This window comes from Oncorhynchus masou, unplaced genomic scaffold (assembly GCF_036934945.1).
Source record: "Oncorhynchus masou masou isolate Uvic2021 unplaced genomic scaffold, UVic_Omas_1.1 unplaced_scaffold_962, whole genome shotgun sequence".
NCBI classification, from domain to species: Eukaryota; Metazoa; Chordata; class Actinopteri; order Salmoniformes; family Salmonidae; genus Oncorhynchus; species Oncorhynchus masou.
This window is the reverse complement of record NW_027016119.1, coordinates 226,820-243,811: the sequence shown is the minus strand read 5'-3', so window position 1 is coordinate 243,811 and position 16,992 is coordinate 226,820. Positions and strand designations below refer to the sequence as shown.

General features: G+C 48.1%; 1 protein-coding gene across 1 annotated transcript in view; it reads left to right on the top strand.

The window, feature by feature from the left end:
• LOC135538421 (bifunctional heparan sulfate N-deacetylase/N-sulfotransferase 4-like) overlaps positions 1 to 13,093 on the top strand; it is a gene marked incomplete at its 5' end in the record, with an annotated part of 30,641 nt that extends 17,548 nt beyond the window's left edge. Inside the window, 5 exons of the mRNA XM_064964319.1 lie at positions 3,275 to 3,449; positions 4,581 to 4,751; positions 7,095 to 7,204; positions 9,194 to 9,293; positions 12,521 to 13,093. Of these exons, the coding sequence (XP_064820391.1) occupies positions 3,275 to 3,449; positions 4,581 to 4,751; positions 7,095 to 7,204; positions 9,194 to 9,293; positions 12,521 to 12,640 (676 nt within the window). The remainder of the gene's footprint in view (positions 1 to 3,274; positions 3,450 to 4,580; positions 4,752 to 7,094; positions 7,205 to 9,193; positions 9,294 to 12,520) is intronic.
• Positions 13,094 to 16,992: the final 3,899 nt, after the last annotated feature.

The following is a 16,992-nucleotide window of genomic DNA, read 5'->3' as shown; positions in this document are numbered from 1 at the left end:
GTAATCTATGTTATTATATATCTATGACACAACTACCACCAGGGAATAGACTGGTAATCTATGTTACTATATATCTATGATACAACTACCACCAGGGAATAGACTGGTAATCTATGTTATTACATATCTATGATACAACTACCACCAGGGAATAGACTGGTATTTACATTTACATTTAAGTCATTTAGCAGACGCTCTTATCCAGAGCGACTTACAAATTGGTGAATTCACCTTCTGACATCCAGTGGAACAGCCACTTTACAATAGTGCATCTAAATCATTTAAGGGGGGTGAGAAGGATTACTTTATCCTATCCTAGGTATTCCTTGAAGAGGTGGGGTTTCAGGTGTCTCCGGAAGGTGGTGATTGACTCCGCTGTCCTGGCGTCGTGAGGGAGTTTGTTCCACCATTGGGGGGCCAGAGCAGCGAACAGTTTTGACTGGGCTGAGCGGGAACTGTACTTCCTCAGTGGTAGGGAGGCGAGCAGGCCAGAGGTGGATGAACACAGTGCCCTTGTTTGGGTGTAGGGCCTGATCAGAGCCTGGAGGTACTGCGGTGCCGTTCCCCTCACAGCTCCGTAGGCAAGCACCATGGTCTTGTAGCGGATGCGAGCTTCAACTGGAAGCCAGTGGAGAGAGCGGAGGAGCGGGGTGACGTGAGAGAACTTGGGAAGGTTGAACACCAGACGGGCTGCGGCGTTCTGGATGAGTTGTAGGGGTTTAATGGCACAGGCAGGGAGCCCAGCCAACAGCGAGTTGCAGTAATCCAGACGGGAGATGACAAGTGCCTGGATTAGGACCTGCGCCGCTTCCTATGTGAGGCAGGGTCGTACTCTGCGGATGTTGTAGAGCATGAACCTACAGGAACGGGCCACCGCCTTGATGTTAGTTGAGAACGACAGGGTGTTGTCCAGGATCACGCCAAGGTTCTTAGCGCTCTGGGAGGAGGACACAATGGAGTTGTCAACCGTGATGGCGAGATCATGGAACGGGCAGTCCTTCCCCGGGAGGAAGAGCAGCTCCGTCTTGCCGAGGTTCAGCTTGAGGTGGTGATCCGTCATCCACACTGATATGTCTGCCAGACATGCAGAGATGCGATTCGCCACCTGGTCATCAGAAGGGGGAAAGGAGAAGATTAATTGTGTGTCGTCTGCATAGCAATGATAGGAGAGACCATGTGAGGTTATGACAGAGCCAAGTGACTTGGTGTATAGCGAGAATAGGAGAGGGCCTAGAACAGAGCCCTGGGGGACACCAGTGGTGAGAGCGCGTGGCGAGGAGACAGATTCTCGCCACGCCACCTGGTAGGAGCGACCTGTCAGGTAGGACGCAATCCAAGCGTGGGCCGCGCCGGAGATGCCCAACTCGGAGAGGGTGGAGAGCAGGATCTGATGGTTCACAGTATCGAAGGCAGCCGATAGGTCTAGAAGGATGAGAGCAGAGGAGAGAGAGTTAGCTTAAGCAGTGCGGAGCGCCTCCGTGATACAGAGAAGAGCAGTCTCAGTTGAATGACTAGTCTTGAAACCTGACTGATTTGGATCAAGAAGGTCATTCTGAGAGAGATAGCGGGAGAGCTGGCCAAGGACGGCACGTTCAAGAGTTTTGGAGAGAAAAGAAAGAAGGGATACTGGTCTGTAGTTGTTGACATCGGAGGGATCGAGTGTAGGTTTTTTCAGAAGGGGTGCAACTCTCGCTCTCTTGAAGACGGAAGGGACGTAGCCAGCGGTCAGGGATGAGTTGATGAGCGAGGTGAGGTAAGGGAGAAGGTCTCTGGAAATGGTCTGGAGAAGAGAGGAGGGGATAGGGTCAAGCGGGCAGGTTGTTGGGCGGCCGGCCGTCACAAGAAGCGAGATTTCATCTGGAGAGAGAGGGGAGAAAGATGTCAGAGCACAGGGTAGGGCAGTGTGAGCAGAACCAGCGGTGTCGTTTGACTTAGCAAACGAGGATCGGATGTCGTCGACCTTCTTTTCAAAATGGTTGACGAAGTCATCTGCAGAGAGTGAGGAGGGGGGGGGGAGGGGGAGGAGGATTCAGGAGGGAGGAGAAGGTGGCAAAGAGCTTCCTAGGGTTAGAGGCAGATGCTTGGAATTTAGAGTGGAAGAAAGTGGCTTTAGCAGCAGAGACAGAGGTAGAAAATGTAGAGAGGAGGGAGTGAAAGGATGCCAGGTCCGCAGGGAGGCGAGTTTTCCTCCATTTCCGCTCGGCTGCCCGGAGCACTGGTAATCTATGTTATTACATATCTGTGATACAACTACCACCAGGGAATAGACTGGTGATCTATGTTATTATATATCTATGATACAACTACCACCAGGGAATAGACTGGTAATCTATGTTATTACATATCTATGATACAACTACCACCAGGGAATAGACTGGTAATCTATGTTATTACATATCTATTATACAACTACCACCAGGGAATAGACTGGTAATCTATGTTATTATATATCTATGATACAACTACCACCAGGGAATAGACTGGTAAGCAATGTTATTTTATATCTATGTTACAACTCCCACCAGGGAATAGACTGGCAATCTATGTTATTATATATCTATGATACAACTACCACCAGGGAATAGACTGGTAATCTATGTTATTAAATATCTATGTGTCACGCCCTGGCCATAGTTTACTTTGTATGTTTCTATGTTTTGGTTGGTCAGGGTGTGATCTGAGTGGGCATTCTATGTTGGATGTCTTGTTTGTCTATTTCTGTGTTTGGCCTGATATGGTTCTCAATCAGGGGCAGGTGTTAGTCATTGTCTCTGATTGGGAACCATATTTAGGTCGCCTGGGTTTCACTGTGTGTTTGTGGGTGATTGTTCCTGTCTCTGTGTTTTGCATCAGATAGGGCTGTTTAGGTTTTCGTACGTTTGTTATTTTGTTAGTTGATCGTGTATAGTTTCCGTATTAAATAAAATGAATCACAACTACGCTGCATTTTGGTCCGCTCCTCCTTCCCACAACGAAAGCCGTGACACTATGATACAACTACCACCAGGGAATAGCCTGGTAATCTACATTACTATATATCTATGATACAACTACCACCAGGGTATAGACTGGTAATCTACATTACTATATATCTATGATACAACTACCACCAGGGAATAGACTGGTAATCTATGTTATTATATATCTATGATACAATTACCACCATGGAATAGACTGGTAATCTATGTTACTATATATCTAGGATACAATTACCACCAGGGAATAGACTGGTAATCTATGTTACTATATATCTATTATTATACTTCCTGTCTAGGTATATGGAGTTGTTCCCACTCCCGTCTAACGTCACCAGTGACTTCCTGTTTGAGAAGAGCTCCGCCTACTTCCCCTCTGAAGACGCTCCTCGCCGCGCCGCCGCCCTGCTGCCTAAAGCCAAGATACTGACGGTGCTGATCAACCCCTCAGACAGGGCTTATAGCTGGTACCAGGTACACACACACACACACACACACACACACACACACACACACACACACACACACACACACACACACACACACACACACACACACACACACAATGCCAAGATACTGACCGTGCTGATCAACACCTCAGACAGGGCTTATAGCTGGTACCAGGTACACACACACACACACACACACACACACACACACACACACACACAACGACCGTAACACACACTCCTATTCAACTCATGAGTTAAAATTGGAATTGAATTGGCCAAACACGACAGGATGCAGAATTTGAGTTGAGTTTGAGTTTGACAGGAAGTGCGTTATTAAATCACTTCCAGATATCAAAAGAATATATATTATTATTCATTTATTCATTTATTTATTCACTAATGCATTCTGGGAAATGTAGTATTCCCCCCCATATTGAGCAACATGTGTCAGTGATTAATGAAATGTAACAACTTTAAATATTCACATACAGTTTTTGTCAATTGTTTCATCAATACTTGATGTGCGTGTATATAATGACATGTTTGATATTTTATGATCAAAATATACAACGAGTGGACAAAACATTAAGAACACCTGTTCTTTCCATGACACAGACTGACCAGGTGTATCCAGGTGAAAGCTATGATCCCTTATTGATGTCACCTGTTAAATCCACTTCAATCAGTGTAGATGAAGGGGAGGAGACGGGTTAAAGAAGGATTTTTAAGCCTTGAGACAATTGAGACAGTGATTGTGTCTGTGTGCCATTCAGATGGGCAAGACAACAGGTTGAAGTGCCTTTGAACGGGGTGTGGCAGTAGGTGCCAGGGGGTTTGTGTCAAGAACTACAACGCTGCTGGGTTTTTCACGCTCAACAGTTTACCAAGCATGTCAAGAATGGTCCAACCACCCAAAAGACAAACTGTGGGAAGCATTGTAGTCAACATGGGTCAGCATCCCTGGGGAACGCTTTCAACACTTTCAACTCAATATCAGGAAGGCGTTCTTAATGTTTTGTTCACTCATTGTTTATCAAATTCAGTCTCCTGTTTACTACTTCAATTCAGATTCAAGGTGTGTGTGTGTGTGTGTGTGTGTGTGTGTGTGTGTGTGTGTGTGTGTGTGTGTGTGTTCTAACGCGGTGTATTTCAGCACCAGAAGGCTCATGAGGAACGCACCGGGTCGATGCTCTCCTTCTATGATGTCATCAGCGCTCGACGCGGGGCGCCGTCCAACATCCGATCGCTACAGAACCTCTGTCTCACCCCGGGACTCTACAATACACACCTAGAGAGATGGCTAACACACTACCCTGTTGACCAGGTACACACCCCAGGACTGTACAATACACACCTAGAGAGATGGCTAACACCCCAGGACTCTACTATAGACACCTAGAGAGATGGTTAACATTAGGACTCTACTATAGACACCTAGAGAGATGGTTAACATTAGGACTCTACTATAGACACCTAGAGAGATGGTTAACACCCCAGGACTCTACTATAGACACCTAGAGAGATGGCTAACACACCAGGACTCTACTATAGACACCTAGAGAGATGGTTAACACCCCAGGACTCTACTATAGACACCTAGAGAGATGGTTAACACCCCAGGACTCTACTATAGACACCTAGAGAGATGGCTAACACCCCAGGACTCTACTATAGACACCTAGAGAGATGGTTAACATTAGGACTCTACTATAGACTCCTAGAGAGATGGCTAACACCCCAGGACTCTACAATACACACCTAGAGAGATGGTTAACACCCCAGGACTCTACTATAGACACCTAGAGAGATGGTTAACACCCCAGGACTCTACTATACACACCTAGAGAGATGGTTAACACCCCAGGACTCTACTATAGACACCTAGAGAGATGGCTAACACACTACCCTGTTTACCAGGTACACACCCCAGCACTCTACTATACACACCTAGAGAGATGGCTAACACCCCAGGACTCTACAATACACACCTAGAGAGATGGTTAACACCCCAGGACTCTACTATAGACACCTAGAGAGATGGTTAACATTAGGACTCTACTATAGACACCTAGAGAGAAGGATTAACTTCTTGTTAATCCAACCATGTTGTCAGATTTCAAAAAGGCTTTACGGCGAAAGTATACCATGCGATTATCTGAGAACCCAGCAGACAAATCATTACAAACAGTAACCAGCCAAGTGGAAGAGTTACACAAGTCAGAAATAGAGATAAAATGAATCCCTTGCCTTTGATGATCTCCATATGGTTGCACTCACAAGACTCCCATTTACTCAATAAATGTTAGTTTTGTTCGATAAAGTCCCTCTTTATATCCAAAAACCTCCGTTTTGTTTGTGCGTTTTTGTTCAATAATCCACAGGCTCAAAGACAGTTAAAACATGTTTATAATGCATCCACAGGTTGTTTTTAGTCGTAATAATCAATGATATTTCAACCGGACAAAAGCTTTGTCAATATAAAAGGAAAACAAGAAAGGCTCTCTGTCGCGCGCATGAAAAACCTCTGGGACACTGCAGTGTCCACTCATTCAGAGTGACCTTACTCCCTCATTTTTCAGAATACAAGCCTGAAACCATTTCTAAAGACTGTTGACATCTAGTGGAAGCCATAGGAAGTGCAATTGGAGTCATAAGTCAATGGAATCCGTATAGGCAGCCAAAGGAAAACTACAACCATAAAAATTCCCACTTCCTGGATGGATTTTTCTCAGGTTTTCGCCTGCCAAACTTTGGAGTGTTTTCTATCCAAATCTACCAATTATATCCTATCTATCTATAGTTTCTGGGCCTGAGTAGCAGGCAGTTTACTTTGGGCACGGAGGTGAAAATACTGCCCCCCTCATGAAGTTTTAAAACAAATATCTTCCTGTCACGTAGTAGTATGTTGTAGTGTGTTATGGTCTGTCTGTCTGTCTGTCTGTCTGTCTGTCTGTCTGTCTGTCTGTCTGTCTGTCTGTCTGTCTGTCTGTCTGTCTGTCTGTCTGTATAGCTGATGGTTATAGATGTGTCTGTCTGTCTGTGTGTGTGTCTGTCTGTCTGTCTGTCTGTCTGTCTGTCTGTCTGTCTGTACCTGTCTGTCTGTACCTGTCTGTCTGTCTGTCTGTCTGTCTGTCTGTCTGTCAGTCTCTCTGTCTCTCTCTCTCTCTCCCTCTGTCTGTCTGTCTGTCTGTCTGTCTGTACCTGTCTGTCTGTCTGTCTGTCTGTCTGTCTGTCTGTCTGTCTGTCTGTACCTGTCTGTCTGTCTGTCTGTCTGTCTGTCTGTCTGTCTGTCTGTCTGTCTGTCTGTCTGTGTCTGTCTGTCTGTCTGTCTGTCTGTCTGTCTGTCTGTCTGTCTGTCTGTCTGTCTGTCTGTCTAGCTGATGGTTATAGATGTGTCTGTCTGTCTGTGTGTGTGTCTGTCTGTCTGTCTGTCTGTCTGTCTGTCTGTCTGTCTGTCAGTCTATCTCTCTCTCCCTCTGTCTGTCTGTCTGTCTGTCTGTCTGTCTGTCTGTCTGTCTGTCTGTCTGTCTGTCTGTCTGTCTGTCTGTATAGCTGATGGTTATAGCTGTGTGTGTGTGTGTCTGTATAGCTGATGGTTATAGATGTGTGTCTGTCTGTCTGTCTGTGTGTATAGCTGATGGTTATAGATGTGTGTGTGTCTGTATAGCTGATGGTAATAGATGGACAGCAGTTGAGGAGAGATCCAGCTGCAGTGATGGAGGAGGTCCAGAAGGTCCTGGGAATCACTCCTCACTACAACTACACACAGACTCTACGGTACACACACACACACACACACACACACACACACACACACACACACACACACACACACACACACACACACACACACACACACACACGCGCAGACAGACACACACACACACACACACACACACACACACACAGACAGACACACAAACACACACACACACACACACACACACACACACACACACACACAGACACACACACGCACACACACACAGACACACACACACACACACACACACAGACACACACGCGCACAGACAGAAACACACACACACACACCTTTACGTTACATGACACTCCCACTTTCTCTCTCTGAACTACTGTCTCTCTCTCTCCAATGTTCTCTCTCTCCCACGTTCTCTCTCTCTCTCCCACGTTCTCTCTCTCTCTCCCACGTTCTCTCTCTCCCCATTCCCTCTCTCTCCCACGTTCTCTCTCTCTCTCTCCCACGTTCTCTCTCTATCTCCCACCTTCTCTCTCCCCTCTCTTTCTCTCTCCCACGTTCTCTCTCTCTCTCCCACGTTCTTTCTCTCCCACGTTCTCTCTCTCTCCCCATGTTCTCTCTCTCTCTCCCATGTTCTCTCTCTCTCTCCCACGTTCTCTCTCTCTCTCCCACGTTCTCTCTCTCCCCCATTCCCTTTCTCTCCCACGTTCTCTCTCTCTCCCACGTTCTTTCTCTCCCACGTTCTCTCTCTCTCTCTCCCACGTTCTCTCTCTCTCTCCCACGTTCTCTCTCTATCTCCCACGTTCTCTCTCCCCTCTCTTTCTCTCTCTCTCCCACGTTCTCTCTCCCCTCTCTTTCTCTCTCTCTATCACTACCCCCTCTCTCTCTCGCACTCCTCTCTCTCCTTCCTCTGTCTCTCTCTACCCTCTCTCTCTCTCCCTCTCTCCCTCTCTCTCTCTCTCTCTCTCTCTCCCTCTCCTCTCTCTCTCCCACGTTCTTTCTCTCTCCTTTGAACTACTGTCTCTCTCACAAGTTCTCTCTCTCTCCCCATGTTCTCTCTCTCTCCCTGAACTACTGTCTCTCTCCCACGTTCTCTCTCTCTCTCTCTCTGTCCCTCTCCCTCTCTCTCTCCCACGTTCTTTCTCTCTCCTTTGAACTACTGTCTATCTCCCACGTTCTCTCTCTCTCCCACGTTCTCTCTCTCTCCCTGAACTACTGTCTCTCTCCCACGTTTTCTCTCTCTCCCACGTTCTCTCTCTCTCCCACGTTCTCTCTCTCTCTCCCATTTTCTCTCTCTCTCCCACGTTCTCTCTCTCTCCCACGTTCTCTCTCTCTCTCTCCCACGTTCTCTCTCTCTCTCTCCCACGTTCTCCCTCTCTCCCACGTTCTCTCTCCCCTCTCTTTCTCTCTCTCTATCACTACCCCCTCTCTCTCCCACTCCTCTCTCTCCTTCCTCTGTCTCTCTCTCTACCCTCTCTCCCTCTCTCTCTCTCTCTCTCTCTCTCTCTCTCCCTCTCCCTCTCTCTCTCCCACGTTCTTTCTCTCTCTCTGAACTACTGTCTCTCTCACAAGTTCTCTCTCTCTCTCCCATGTTCTCTCTCTCTCCCTGAACTACTGTCTCTCTCCCACGTTCTCTCTCCTCCCACGTTCTCTCTCTCTCTCCCCACGTTCTCTCTCTCTCTCCCCCACGTTCTCTCTCTCCCCATTCCCTTTCTCTCCCACGTTCTCTCTCTCTCCCACGTTCTTTCTCTCCCACGTTCTCTCTCTCTCCCACGTTCTCTCTCTCTCCCACGTTCTCTCTCTCTCCCACGTTCTCTCTCTCTCTCCCACGTTCTCTCTCTCTCCCACGTTCTCTCTCCCCTCTCTTTCTCTCTCTCTATCACTACCCCCTCTCTCTCTCCCACTCCTCCCTCTCTCCCACTCCTCTCTCCCTTCCTCTGTCTCTCTCTCTACCCTCTCTCTCTCTCTCTCTCTCTCTCTCTCTCCCTCTCCCTCTCCCTCTCCCTCTCCCTCTCCCTCTCCCTCTCCCTCTCCCTCTCCCTCTCCAGGTTTGACCAGCAGACGGGTTTGTGGTGTCAGCTTTTAGATGGGGGGAAGACTAAGTGTTTGTGGAGTAAAGGATTGGAGTATCCTCCTATGGAACCAGAGGTAACACACACACACACACACACACACACACACACACTGACACACACACACACTAACACACACACACACTGACACACACACACACACACTGACACACACACACAACCATAGTCATTCCAGACGTAACACACACTGACACACACAACCACAGTCATACCAGAGTTAAAACACACCCACACTGACACACACACTGACAAACATGACCACAGTCATACCATTACAGGAAGTTATGACCTCAATCAGATCCTTACAGGAAGTTATGACCTCAATCAGATCCTTACAGGAAGTTATGACCTCAATCAGATCCATTACAGGAAGTTATGACCTCAATCAGATCCTTACAGGAAGTTATGACCTCAATCAGATCCTTACAGGAAGTTATGACCTCAATCAGATCCTTACAGGAAGTTATGACCTCAATCAGATCCTTACAGGAAGTTATGACCTCAATCAGATCCTTACAGGAAGTTATGACCTCAATCAGATCCTTACAGGAAGTTATGACCTCAATCAGATCCTTACAGGAAGTTATGACCTCAATCAGATCCTTACAGGAAGTTATGACCTCAATCAGATCCTTACATGAAGTTATGACCTCAATCAGATCTTACAGGAAGTTATGACCTCAATCAGATCCTTACAGGAAGTTATGACCTCAATCAGATCCATTACAGGAAGTTATGACCTCAATCAGATCCATTACAGGAAGTTATGACCTCAATCAGATCCTTACAGGAAGTTATGACCTCAATCAGATCCTTACAGGAAGTTATGACCTAAATCAGATCCTTACAGGAAGTTATGACCTCAATCAGATCCTTACAGGAAGTTATGACCTCAATCAGATCCTTACAGGAAGTTATGACCTCAATCAGATCCTTACAGGAAGTTATGACCTCAATCAGATCCTTACAGGACGTTATGACCTCAATCAGATCCTTACAGGAAGTTATGACCTCAATCAGATCCTTACAGGAAGTTATGACCTCAATCAGATCCTTACAGGAAGTTATGACCTCAATCAGATCCTTACAGGAAGTTAGACCTCAATCAGATCCTTACAGGAAGTTATGACCTCAATCAGATCCTTACAGGAAGTTTTGACCTCAATCAGATCCATTACAGGAAGTTATGTTCTCAATTAGATCCTTACAGGAAGTTATGACCTCAATCAGATCCTTACAGGAAGTTATGACCTCAATCAGATCCTTACAGGAAGTTATGAACTCAATCAGATCCTTACAGGAAGTTATGACCTCAATTAGATCTTACAGGAAGTTATGAACTCAATCAGATCCTTACAGGAAGTTATGACCTCAATTAGATCTTACAGGAAGTTATGTTCTCAATTAGATCCTTACAGGAAGTTATGACCTCAATCAGATCCTTACAGGAAGTTAGACCTCAATCAGATCCTTACAGGAAGTTATGACCTCAATCAGATCCTTACAGGAAGTTATGACCTCAATCAGATCCTTACAGGAAGTTATGACCTCAATCAGATCCTTACATGAAGTTATGACCACAATCAGATCCATTACAGGAAGTTATGACCTCAATCAGATCCATTACAGGAAGTTATGACCTCAATCAGATCCTTACAGGAAGTTATGACCTCAATCAGATCCTTACAGGAAGTTATGACCTCAATCAGATCCTTACAGGAAGTTATGACCTCAATCAGATCCTTACATGAAGTTATGACCACAATCAGATCCTTACAGGAAGTTGTGACCTTATTGTGACGCACACCATACCACACACCAAACACCACACCACACAAAGAGAGATCGAAAGAAGATTTGAGGATACCCTTTATATACCATCCCGTCATCCTCCCCCTTCTCTCTCTCTCTAGGCACGGTCCTACCTGTCCAGGTATTATAGTCTCTATCTCTATCTAGGCACGGTCCTACCTGTCCAGGTATTATAGTCTCTCTCTCTCTCTTTTAGGCACGGTCCTACCTGTCCAGGTATTATAGTCTCTCTCTCTCTCTAGGCACGGTCCAACCTGTCCAGGTATTATAGTCTCTCTCTCTCTTGGCACGGTCCTACCTGTCCAGGTATTATAGTCTCTCTCTCTCTCTAGGCACGGTCCTACCTGTCCAGGTATTATAGTCTCTCTCTCTCTCTAGGCACGGTTCTACCTGTCCATGTATTATAGTCTCTCTCTCTCTCTCTCTTGGCACGGTCCTACCTGTCCAGGTATTATAGTCTCTCTCTCTCTCTAGGCACGGTCCTACCTGTCCAGGTATTATAGTCTCTCTCTCTCTCTTGACACGGTCCTACCTGTCCAGGTAATATAGTCTCTCTCTCTCTAGGCACGGTCCTACCTGTCCAGGTATTATAGTCTCTCTCTCTCTCTATGACACGGTCCTACCTGTCCAGGTATTATAGTCTCTCTCTCTCTCTCTTGGCACGGTCCTACCTGTCCAGGTATTATAGTCTCTCTCTCTCTCTAGGCACGGTCCTACCTGTCCAGGTAATATAGTCTCTCTCTCTCTCTAGGCACGGTCCTACCTGTCCAGGTATTATAGTCTCTCTCTCTCTAGGCACGGTCCTACCTGTCCAGGTATTATAGTCTCTCTCTCTCTCTAGGCACGGTCCTACCTGTCCAGGTATTATAGTCTCTCTCTCTCTCTCTAGGCACGGTCCTACCTGTCCAGGTAATATAGTCTCTCTCTCTCTCTAGGCACGGTCCTACCTGTCCAGGTATTATAGTCTCTCTCTCTTTCTCTCTAGGCACGGTCCTACCTGTCCAGGTAATATAGTCTCTCTCTCTCTCTAGGCACGGTCCTACCTGTCCAGGTAATATAGTCTCTCTCTCTCTCTCTAGGCACGGTCCTACCTGTCCAGGTATTATAGTCTCTCTCTCTCTCTAGGCACGGTCCTACCGGTCCAGGTATTATAGTCTCTCCCTCTCTCTCTAGGCACGGTCCTACCGGTCCAGGTAATATAGTCTCTCCCTCTCTCTCTCTCTAGGCACGGTCCTACCGGTCCAGGTAATATAGTCTCTCTCTCTCTCTCTCTAGGCACGGTCCTACCTGTCCAGGTAATATAGTCTCTCTCTCTCTCTAGGCACGGTCCTACCTGTCCAGGTATTATAGTCTCTCTCTCTCTCTTAGGCACGGTCCTACCTGTCCAGGTATTATAGTCTCTCTCTCTCTCTCTAGGCACGGTCCTACCTGTCCAGGTATTATAGTCTCTCTCTCTCTCTCTCTCTCTAGGCACGGTCCTACCTGTCCAGATATTATAGGGAACACAACATAGACCTGTCCAAGCTGCTCCACCGGCTGGGTCAGCCTCTCCCCTCCTGGCTGAGAGAGGAACTACAGAAGGTCAGTTAACAGGGTTAGAGGTCAGAGTTCAGGGGACACCGGCTGGGTCAGCCTCTCCCCTCCTGGCTGAGAGAGGAACTACAGAAGGTCAGTTAACAGGGTTAGAGGTCAGAGTTCAGGGACACCGGCTGGGTCAGCCTCTCCCCTCCTGGCTGAGAGAGGAACTACAGAAGGTCAGATAACCTCTAACCCTACCAGCAGCCAAGGTTCATAGGTCAGGTGTTAAGGGTTGGGGACCATTAAGAGGAAGAGTGCGTGACCTTTCTGTGACCTCCCAACCCCGTGGTGAAGCTGAGGATGGAAGAGAAATCATGAACTATAAACAATGAACTCTGTCCTGGCTTGACCTCACAGAGGAGAAGAGATACTAGATCACTGATATCTGGATGGATAACTGGATATCTTGGTTTCTGAACTCAGAGAGATTGGAGGGATGACTGACCTCTGGAACAGAACTGTGTTTCAGTTAATGGACTGGAGAGAAACCTATAGCCCTCCATCCCTCCTCTGCCTCTCTCCATCCTTCCTCTCTTCTTCTCCTCCATCCCTCCTCTGCCTCTCTCCATCCTTCTCCCTCTCTTCTTCTCTCTCTCCATCCCTCCTCTGTCTCCATCCACCTCCCTCTCTTCTTCTCTCTCTCCATCCCTCCTCTGCCTCTCTCCATCCACCTCCCTCTCTTCTTCTCTCTCTCCATCCCTCCTCTGCCTCTCTCCATCCTTCTCCCTCTCTTCTTCTCTCTCTCCATCCCTCCTCTGCCTCTCTCCATCCTTCTCCCTCTCTTCTTCTCTCTCTCCATCCCTCCTCTGCCTCTCTCCATCCACCTCCCTCTCTCTCTCTCCATCTCTCTCATCCCTCCTCTGCCTCTCTCCATCCTGCTCCCATCCACGCCATCTTGAACACAGACACAAAGTGGAATCTCAACATTGTTCTGTCCCAAGGATCCAAAGACCTGATGATCTGTAGTTGTGGATCTAGAATGGAACTGGAAGATGGCAGACGCTGGAGCTAACACCACCACGACCAGACACCACCACCACCACATCCAGACACCACCACCACCACCACCACCACGACCAGACACCACCACCACCACATCCAGACACACCACCACCACCACCACCACGACCAGACACCACCACCACCACATCCAGAAACCACCACCACCACGTCCAGACACCACCACGACCAGACACCACCACCACCACATTCAGAAACCACCACCACGTCCAGACACCACCACGACCAGACACCACCACCACCACATCCAGAAACCACCACCACCATGACCAGACACCACCACGACCAGACACCACCACCACCACATTCAGACACCACCACCACCACGACCAGACACCACCACCACCATGACCAGACACCACCACCACCATGACCAGACACCACCACCACCACGACCAGACACCACCACCACCACGACCAGACACCACCACCACCACGACCAGACACCACCACCACCACGACCAGACACCACCACCACCATGACCAGACACCACCACAACCACGACCAGTCAACACCACCACCATGACCAGACACCACCACCACCATGACCAGACACCACCACCACCATGACCAGACACCACCATGACCAGACACCACCACCATCATGACCAGACACCACCACCACCATGACCAGACACCACCACCACCACGACCAGACACCACCACCACCACGACCAGACACCACCACCACCACGACCAGACACCACCACCACCACGACCAGACACCACCACCACCACGACCAGACACCACCACCACCACGACCAGACACCACCACCACCACGACCAGACACCACCACCACCACGACCAGACACCACCACCACCATGACCAGACACCACCAACACCATGACCATGACCAGACACCACCACCACCATGACCAGACACCACCACCACCACGACCAGACACCACCACCACCACGACCAGACACCACCACCACCACCAGACCAGACACCACCACCATGACCAGACACCACCACCACCACGACCAGACACCACCACCACCACGACCAGACACCACCACGACCAGACACCACCACCACCATGACCAGACACCACTACCACGACCAGACACCACCACCACCACCACCACGACCAGACACCACCACCACCATGACACCACCACCACCACGACCAGACACCACAACCACGACCAGACACCACCACAACCATGACCAGACACCACCAACACCATGACCAGACACCACCACCACCATGACCAGACACCACCACCACCACGACCAGACACCACTAGGGTCTGCCACCAGTCAGTAATATATATATATATATATCCCATTTAGCAGACGCTTTGTCCAAAGCGACACCACAAGTCGGCTGGGGCCACTACTGCATATGGGTGGCCCCAGTGGGAAACAACCCACGACGCTTGGCGTTGCCACCAAGCGCCATGCTCTACCGACTGAGCCACACAGGACCCACTAGGACTGGGTCTGTTGTCAGTAACACTAGGGTCTGTTGTCAGTAACACTAGGGCTGGGTCTGTTGTCAGTAACACTAGGGTCTGTTGTTAGTAACACTAGGGTCTGTTGTCAGTAACACTAGGGCTGGGTCTGTTGTCAGTAACACTAGGGTCTGTTGTCAGTAACACTAAGGTCTGTTGTCAGTAACACTAGGGTCTGTTGTTAGTAACACTAGGGTCTGTTGTCAGTAACACTAGGGTCTGTTGTCAGTAACACTAGGACTGGGTCTGTTGTCAGTAACACTAGGGTCTGTTGTCAGTAACACTAGGACTGGGTCTGTTGTCAGTAACACTAAGGTCTGTTGTCAGTAACACTAGGGTCTGTTGTCAGTAACACTAGGACTGGGTCTGTTGTCAGTAACACTAGGGTCTGTTGTCAGTAACACTAGTGCTGGGTCTGTTGTCAGTAACACTAGGGTCTGTTGTCAGTAACACTAGGGTCTGTTGTCAGTAACACTAGGGTCTGTTGTCAGTAACACTAGGGTCTGTTGTCAGTAACACTAGGACTGGGTCTGTTGTCAGTAACACTAGGGTCTGTTGTCAGTAACACTAGGGTCTGTTGTCAGTAACACTAGGGTATGTTGTCAGTAACACTAGGACTGGGTCTGTTGTCAGTAACACTAGGACTGGGTCTGTTGTCAGTAACACTAGGGTCTGTTGTCAGTAACACTAGGACTGGGTCTGTTGTTAGTAACACTAGGGCTGGGTCTGTTGTCAGTAACACTAGGGTCTGTTGTCAGTAACACTAGGACTGGGTCTGTTGTTAGTAACACTAGGGCTGGGTCTGTTGTCAGTAACACTAGGGTCTGTTGTCAGTAACACTAGGGTCTGTTGTCAGTAACACTAGGGCTGGGTCTGTTGTCAGTAACACTAGGGTCTGTTGTCAGTAACACTAGGGTCTGTTGTTAGTAACACTAGGGTCTGTTGTCAGTAACAATAGGGTCTGTTCTCAGTAACACTAGGGTCTGTTGTCAGTAACACTAGGGTCTGTTGTCAGTAACACTAGGGTCTGTTGTCAGTAACACTAGGGTCTGTTGTCAGTAACACTAGGATTGGGTCTGTTGTCAGTAACACTAGGGTCTGTTGTTAGTAACACTAGGGTCTGTTGTCAGTAACACTAGGGTCTGTTGTCAGTAACACTAGGGTCTGTTGTCAGTAACACTAGGGTCTGTTGTCAGTAACACTAGGGTCTGTTGTCAGTAACACTAGGACTGGGTCTGTTGTCAGTAACACTAGGGTCTGTTGTTAGTAACACTAGGGTCTGTTGTCAGTAACACTAGGGTATGTTGTCAGTAACACTAGGGTCTGTTGTCAGTAACACTAGGACTGGGTCTGTTGTCAGTAACACTAGGACTGGGTCTGTTGTCAGTAACACTAGGGTCTGTTGTCAGTAACACTAGGACTGGGTCTGTTGTCAGTAACACTAGGGTCTGTTGTCAGTAACACTAGGACTGGGTCTGTTGTCAGTAACACTAGGGTCTGTTGTCAGTAACACTAGGGCTGGGTCTGTTGTCAGTAACACTAGGGTCTGTTGTTAGTAACACTAGGACTGGGTCTGTTGTCAGTAACACTAGGGCTGGGTCTGTTGTCAGTAACACTAGGACTGGGTCTGTTGTCAGTAACACTAGGGTCTGTTGTCAGTAACACTAGGGCTGGGTCTGTTGTCAGTAACACTAGGACTGGGTCTGTTGTCAGTAACACTAGGGCTGGGTCTGTTGTCAGTAACACTAGGGTCTGTTGTCAGTAACACTAGGGTATGTTGTCAGTAACACTAGGGTCTGTTGTCAGTAACACTAGGGTCTGTTGTCAGTAACACTAGGGTCTGTTGTCAGTAACACTAGGACTGGGTCTGTTGTCAGTAACA